A 7,664-nucleotide genomic window follows, 5' to 3' on the forward strand; every position below is an offset into this window, starting at 1 on the left:
CGGCCCCGCCGCGCCCCCCGCCCGCGGCCGCTCCGCCGCGCTCCCCCGGCCCCGCTGCCGGCTCGGCTCGGCGCGGCGCGGCTCGGCGCGGCTCCCGGCGGCCCGGCCTCCCGCCCGCCATTGGCGCGGGGCAGCGCCGAGGGCGGGGACGGCGGAGCCGCTATTAAACATCACATGGCAGCCCGCAAAAAAGGGGCAGCGGCTCATTGAGTGGCTCAGTTGCAAGCGGTGCGGCGGCGGCGGGCGGCGGGCGCCCGGGATTGGCTTGCTGCGTCCGCCGGCTGCGGGATCTTACGGCCCTTTAACTCTAAGCGCCTCCTTTAAGGCCGCCGGCAGGTAAGGAGCGCCTTCTTTCCAGACCTACCCGACCCCGCCGGCTCCGAGGGCCGCTGCTCGGCCGGGGCAGGGCCGGTGCTGTCCCGGTGGCTGTCCCGGTGCTGTCCCGGTGGCTGTCCCGCCGCGCGTGCCGCCGGGCCCCCGCGAGCCAGCCGCGCTGGGGGTGACTGTGCTGCGCGGGCGGGCAGCGCCGCTCGGAGCGGAACTCCTGCGCTTCCCCCGCACCGTCCAGCAGCTATTCTCAGTGCCTCAAATAATTAGAGAGGTATGCCGGGAACACGCGAGCATCTGCCTGCAGCATCTGCTTGTGTTCATAACTTTCCATGCACCAGCTGCTCCCGCCGCCCCCGCCCCGAGATGTTTTATTCTGGGGAAGGGCTGGAAGTTCGCATGACAACTCCGCGTCGCAGAAGTCGCACCGCTCCATCCCTTCCCAGGCTTCTCGCCTCTTGTTTCCTGTACAAGGGAGAGGTCAGAAGTATCAAGTCTTAGAGATCAGATGCGTGTTTTGGAAAGGAGTGTCCGAAATGTTTGAGAGGGGTGTGAAGTGAACCTGTAACTTCATTCACTGGCGTGGTGGAGACGGGGGATTTTCTTTATTTTTAATCGTCCTGCCAAAAAAATAGGAGGAAAGGAAAAAAAAAACCCCAAAAAACCAACCCATTGCAGCTGGGGAGCCTGTGAAGAGGCTGTATTGTTTCAACTTAGTTCATGACAGTTAAAGGAAAAAATACTGATAAGAACTGGCAGATTTATGTGCGGGGGCTCCGTGACTGCCGTGTCATCTTCCCGGGGCCGGGGCCCCGCAGGTGCCTGGCCGAGCCGGACCCGCACCGCTCCCCGCCTGCTGCCGCCTTCCCCCCCGCAGGCAGCGGCACTTGTCTCCGTCTTTCAGCCTTACCTTTGCACTTGTTTGCTTTTCCACCCGCGCAGCCGGTGCGTCAAGTACCCCCCCTGGTGACTGCTCCACTGGTAGAGATTTTGTCATCAGCTAGAAATACCCTCAACCCGGCTCCTTGGCAGGACAGCAGATGCAAACGCCACTTGTCCTTTCCTTTCTCCTATTTCTTTGCACCCATTTCCCTGCATCATCTGCTCTTTTCTATTTTTTTTTGTTTCCCCCCCCGCCCCGCCTGGTCGCCAGGGACAGATCCTTCTCCTGAAGGCAGCTCACTGCTTGCCGTGACCGGAGTCCTACCCAAAGCAGCGGAGAAGCCCTGGGGAGTGACTTTGAAGGGGTCTGGAGGAAGGTTACGGGGGCGGCCATGCCCAGCAGTGGGGCAATGGGGACTGTGGGCACACGCTTCTCTGGGGCAAGTAGCTCCTTTGTTCTGTTTACCGAGGGCAGCCGGGAAGGCGCTTGGCTAAGGTGGTGCTGGTGCTCTCTTAGCAACATCTGCCCGGCTCGCTCTGCAGGGCTGCGTGGCGTCAGCCTGGGAATAACTGCTCCACGCGCTCATTAGTGCTCCTCTCTCTACCCCCCTGCTCTTTTTGTGCTTCAGAGGTTTTACTCGGTATCAAACCTTCTGCACCAATTCCCTTTGAGCTCTTCGTTGCCGAGTTCAGACATGCGACGTGAACGTCTTTCCTGGGGGGAGGTCTTGAGGGGAATGCTTGCTGCGGGGGAAGTGGGGGTTTGGGCTCCTCATCGCAGCATTTCCACAAACGGTCGTTCAGAAATGCTGCAGATGTAGCACAGCCCCGTTTTAATCTGCTCCTCCAAGCATCCCCTCGCAGCAGAGCAAGCCCGGGGCTCTCCCATCCCATCTCATCCCTTCCCAGTAATGCTGCATCGGTGCCAGTGCTGGTAATTACATGCTGCATTGCTCTAGTCTTGTATCCTCTTCCAGGAGGAAAGGTAGCCTGGATTAATAACACACCTAGCAATGACTGAATTTACAGCTGCACGTGTGTGTGTCTGGCTGCGGTGCATCGGGCCCAATTATACCAAGATCTGGGTTGGTTTGTGGGTTCTGGGTTGGCTTCTTTGCCTGGTGAGGGCTGCAGGGCTGGTCCCACACTGGCTTGGCATCTTTGGTGCCGGCAACAACTGACATTGGGGTGGGGGGGTGGGGGCAAGCAAACTTCTTCTGCCTTTGAGCAGCAGGTGGATTAGCAAAATAAGAAGTACCATGAGGTTTTCATGCTAGTTCGATTGTTTGTGGGATTTTGGGGGGGGGAACCTCTACTGGAACTTGTTGTGAAAGTCAGGGTGGACACGGATCAGGTCTGCGATCAGGCAGCCAGTGGATCCACTGGGCATTTTACAGGGCCTGTGCTGCCACGAGCGGGGGCAAGATCAGACCTGCTGCCTTGCGCTGTGATGAGTCCCTGCGCACGGCGCTGGTCTTGCTCCCATCCCGGCATCCTCCCCACTCCCAGCGCTCGCAAGGAAGAGGGGCAATTTGTGCTGTAAAAGAAAGAAGACAACTATGCGGCGGCGGAGCGTGCCAGAGCTTTGTTGTATAAACTTGGAGCGGTCTGTAAAGGTAGTGCAGGGTGCCCCCAGGCGCACCCCGAGTTTAAGGGGCATTAGAGCAGAATTGGTGCAGGATCGCTCCCGAGGGCAGAGCGCCGGCAGTGTGCAGCTGGGAAGGAGAAACGCTGTGCAAGGTAGAGTAGGTAGAAGGTGCTCAGCCATTCAGAGTAGGAACACGGCAATGTACGATACCTAACTCGGGTCCCAACTTCTCAATTCAGCCAGCTTGCCGCAGGAAGCGGGCGTTATGATTTCAGTGATTTGTGGAATTCAAACAAATGTCCTCAGGTCAAGACTTTTGTGGGGGGAGCTGCATATTCAGACACTTGAGACTTTACAGCTTATCTTTCCCTCCACCACAAGTTTTCCTCTAAGATCCAAGACAATGCAGGAAAAAGAAAAGAAAGACTTCAAAATAAAGTGTTTCCTAGGCTGTGTATTTCCATCAGCTTGGAACAAAACAGACTTTGAACGTGGAAGTTGAACATGACTGTGATTGCAGGATGTGGTTTATAAAATCATTGATTTGCAGACCAATGCAATGGTTTTTCAAGGAGTTTTTTGTGTGGAATGTATTAACAGTATTTTCACTGTCCCCCTGTGTTCAGCTTTGTAATAAAAGTATTTTTCAGCCAAAAAAAAAAAAATTTAAGTCTACATTAAAAGAATTCCTTTGTATTTTTGAGAATGATACCGTGACGGGAATTAGAAACCCCATGATTAAAAAGGTGTGAGGAGGGGGAAAAAGTGAACCCTTACGCAGTATAGGCAAGACAGTCAGATAATTAAGAGGGCAGCCATACCATCCCGTAAGCCTACACTGCTGAGAGCCGTACTGAAAAGCGGGCATTACCGAACCTATCAAAAGCTGCCAAAATGTCTTGTACGCCGCTGAAGTCACAGATGACTAATCTCGGCAAGTAGGCGTTGAGGCGCATTCTTGCACAACAAACAGAAGTGAGGAAAAAAGAGAAGGTAAAAGTAAAGCCTAAGAAGATCCTAGAGGGAAAACCAGCCTGCACGCAACTGCGAGCACGAGGTTGTTTTCTGTTTGTCACCTGCTCTTTTCCTAACAAGTGTTGGCTGCCCTAAAGCCCTTGCAATGTGGTTGAAGGATGTGGGAGGGCTGAGAAACTGTTTGAAATCCCTCAAGTTTTTGGAACACCTCTGCAGGGCTTTAGGGGGTGCTTTTGGGAAAGGAGATAAAACTCTTATCTACAGCTGTTGTCAGATACGAATCAGAGGGAGAGCCACAGAGTACTGAAGCCGCGTCGTGGGCAGAGGTCGTGCTCCTTGGTGGCTGCAGTTTTGCTGGGTTTTGGACAAACTCAGACGAGTTTTGATAATACTGATTTACGAAGAGCATCGCGATTTAATCCCCCGCTACTGTAAACGGTACTGAAGTCTCCTCTCGTATGACAAATGGACAGCAGACATTCCTCATCACTCGGTTTTAGTTTTATTTCCTCCATGGGGCGCATGTGTGGATGGAGCAGTTGCATTAACGCGTCTCTTCTCCTCTGCAGTATTTCAATTACATTTCCTGATATACAGTACATGACTTAATGGATGACGCACTTGTTAAAAGCTAAACCTGGGTCTAAGCCAGACCTCCCTGAAACAAGTTTGGTGGCTTCTACCCTCAGGAAGAAGGTTTTGTAGCCTCTCTGCTGAGTCTTAATTGCTGACATTTAAGACCCATGGGACACTCAGAACTGTTGCTCGTTGGGGATGGAACTGGCTGCCCCAGGCTCCCGAGGAGAAGGTGCTGGTACTTGCCACCAAAGGTGTTATGAAGACGCCTGGCCGGTCCTAATCCGTTGTAGCCTTTTGCTGGTTGCATTAGCAGGAGCAGATGAGGGTCGTTAGAAAGTTTATTTTGCTTTGTACAACTTAAGCCTAGCGTGAGCGTAAAAACTGCACAGACCCCGATGAGTTTATGGAGTTAAAGAGGAACTACTGCAGCCCTTATTCCTGCCATTTGCAGAGAATACACAGCTCTTTTTTTTTTTTAGCTTAATTAATTAAAAAAAAAAAAGCTATATGTGATGTAATTTCATGGAAACCACTGACATTTGCATTTTCCAAGTTTATTGCTTTTCTCAGTACACGTTGTCTTCCCTTTTGCACGCTCCCTTGTTTGTCGTAGGTAAAACAGTCCAGGAGATGCATTGTATGTCACTAAAAAGCGCTTCAATATTGATATTTGAACAGATGGATGTTAAAGCTAATTGTTTGTTTCAAAATAAACAGAAAGCACAGTTGTAAGTAGTAGATAGATTCTTTGCATGTCCAGCTTTAAAGTGAATATTGCTTAGAGACTTGTGTGACATGATCACTTCAGTGCTTTCACTCAGGAGGAGTGATGCCTTCTTTGTAGTAACGATGTCACTTCTGTCAGTATACAGCTGCGTTCAGAGAACTTGTGCATTCCAGAAAATGCTGTCATTAAGAATAAGGAAACTTCCTGCAGGTCCACAGGAGTCGTTTCACTTGATTCTTGCAGGTTTGATTCCTTATCCTTTTCCTCCAAGGTCTAATACGACGTTTCTCTTTCTCTTGCAGACCATGCCCTCTCTATGACGGTTACTTGTTAAGCTAACTCTGCATGCCAGAAGACCGTCCTTGGTTGATCCAAGGGCTTTCGGGGACTCCGGCCTCTCCCCAGTTTTTCTGTGCGTGTGTGTTCCTCTAGAACTTTCAAAACTGTTTCTCCAAAGGGTTTTGCAGAAACTTAGACTGTTTTCTAAAGCAGAAGCACCTCAGTCCACAGCAGTAGTGATGGGCAGCGTGCGAACCAACCGCTACAGCATCGTGTCTTCGGAAGAGGACGGCATGAAGCTGGCAACCATGGCCGTTGCCAACGGCTTTGGGAATGGAAAGAGTAAGGTACATACCAGACAGCAATGCAGGAGCCGCTTTGTCAAAAAAGATGGCCACTGCAACGTCCAGTTTATTAACGTGGGTGAGAAGGGACAGCGATACCTGGCAGACATCTTCACCACTTGCGTGGACATCCGCTGGAGGTGGATGCTAGTTATCTTCTGCCTGACTTTCATCCTCTCCTGGCTTTTTTTTGGCTGTGTGTTTTGGTTGATTGCGCTGTTGCACGGGGATCTGGAGAATCAAGAAAATAACAAACCCTGTGTCTCTCAAGTGAGCAGCTTCACCGCAGCCTTTCTGTTCTCCATTGAGACCCAGACCACGATCGGCTATGGCTTCAGGTGTGTCACAGATGAGTGCCCCATTGCAGTTTTCATGGTGGTTTTCCAGTCTATAGTAGGCTGCATCATTGATGCCTTCATCATTGGTGCTGTCATGGCAAAGATGGCTAAGCCAAAAAAGAGAAATGAAACTCTAGTCTTCAGCCACAATGCCGTGGTGGCCATGAGAGACGGGAAACTGTGCCTGATGTGGCGTGTTGGGAACCTGAGGAAAAGCCACTTGGTGGAGGCACACGTGCGAGCACAGCTCCTCAAATCCAGGATCACATCGGAAGGGGAGTACATCCCTTTGGATCAAATAGACATCAATGTAGGGTTTGACAGCGGGATAGACCGCATATTCCTGGTCTCCCCAATTACAATAGTACATGAAATAGATGAAGACAGTCCTTTGTATGACTTGAGCAAACAAGACATGGACAATGCTGACTTTGAAATTGTGGTAATATTAGAGGGCATGGTGGAAGCTACTGCCATGACTACCCAGTGCCGTAGCTCATATCTGGCAAACGAAATCCTCTGGGGCCATCGCTACGAGCCCGTGCTCTTTGAAGAGAAAAACTACTACAAAGTGGACTACTCGAGGTTCCACAAAACATACGAAGTGCCCAACACACCCATCTGTAGTGCCAGAGACTTAGCAGAAAAGAAATACATCCTCTCTAACGCAAACTCCTTTTGCTATGAGAACGAAGTGGCCCTCACCAGCAAAGAGGAGGACGAGATTGACACTGGGGTGCCTGAGAGCATGAGCACAGACACCCACCCGGACATGGACCACCACAACCAAGCAGGGGTGCCTCTAGAGCCACGGCCGCTACGGCGGGAGTCGGAAATATGACTGACAAACTCTTCCTCTCTCTTTTGGTTGAAAGGAAAAAAAAATATATCTATTGGTCAAAGGCACGTTGACCTGAGAAGTTGGCCCAGAACAGTTTTCAGACAACGGTACTGTTGAAGAGTGGTGTGAAGGCAAGCAGACCTGAGAAACCCAGGCTGGTTTTAGGGCTGTCCTCAGAGGAGGGACGACAGAAAACGAACTCTAAACACAAAGCACTAAACATGTCTAAGTATGAACAGAAGGCACATATGTTGTAGAATAAATTATGTATATATTTTTTTACAAAACTTGAACTTGCAGGCAAGCTTTGGTTGGGTTATTATTATTTTTTTTTTCAACTTTTTCCAGAATGCTTCTCTCTAGGGAACAAGAATGTTTTTAATGGCATAACAAAGGCAAGAATCTGCCTTATTATTATTATTATTATTATAATTATTTTTTAAAAAGCTGCTGCTAACTACATGAACACAAATGGTTATTTTTGTTGCAGTGTAGTTTTTATTTTCTCTTGTGTAATTTAAAAAAAAAAAAAAGTCAGTGTTTAACTTTTTGGGTTGAAAAGCTCGTGATCGCTTCAGAGAGGCCGATGTTGCCAGAAAGTCTAAACTCCTTTTGAGGCCAGTAGTTTGATAGCTAGAATCAATTTCTCTCTTTCCAATTACATAAGGGGCATTATGTAATATCAGGCCAATCAGTAGCCTCCAGCAAAATTATGATTTTTGGGGGGAGAATTTAATTCTCTGTCTAAAGGAACAATGAAATAGAATATATATATACGTAGAAA

The 7,664-nt window shown here is 49.9% G+C and overlaps 1 protein-coding gene across 1 annotated transcript; it reads left to right on the forward strand.

Moving 5' to 3' along the window:
* Positions 1-291: 291 nt before the first annotated feature.
* On the forward strand, positions 292-7,120 carry KCNJ2 (potassium inwardly rectifying channel subfamily J member 2). Its single transcript, XM_059828047.1, has 2 exons — positions 292-336; positions 5,381-7,120. The coding sequence occupies exon 2, from the start codon at positions 5,597-5,599 to the stop codon at positions 6,878-6,880; it is 1,284 nt and encodes a 427-aa protein (XP_059684030.1). The 5' UTR covers positions 292-336; positions 5,381-5,596; the 3' UTR covers positions 6,881-7,120.
* The last annotated feature ends 544 nt before the right edge of the window (positions 7,121-7,664 follow it).

The sequence above is a fragment of the Gavia stellata genome, chromosome 22 (assembly GCF_030936135.1).
Source record: "Gavia stellata isolate bGavSte3 chromosome 22, bGavSte3.hap2, whole genome shotgun sequence".
NCBI classification, from domain to species: domain Eukaryota; kingdom Metazoa; phylum Chordata; class Aves; order Gaviiformes; family Gaviidae; genus Gavia; species Gavia stellata.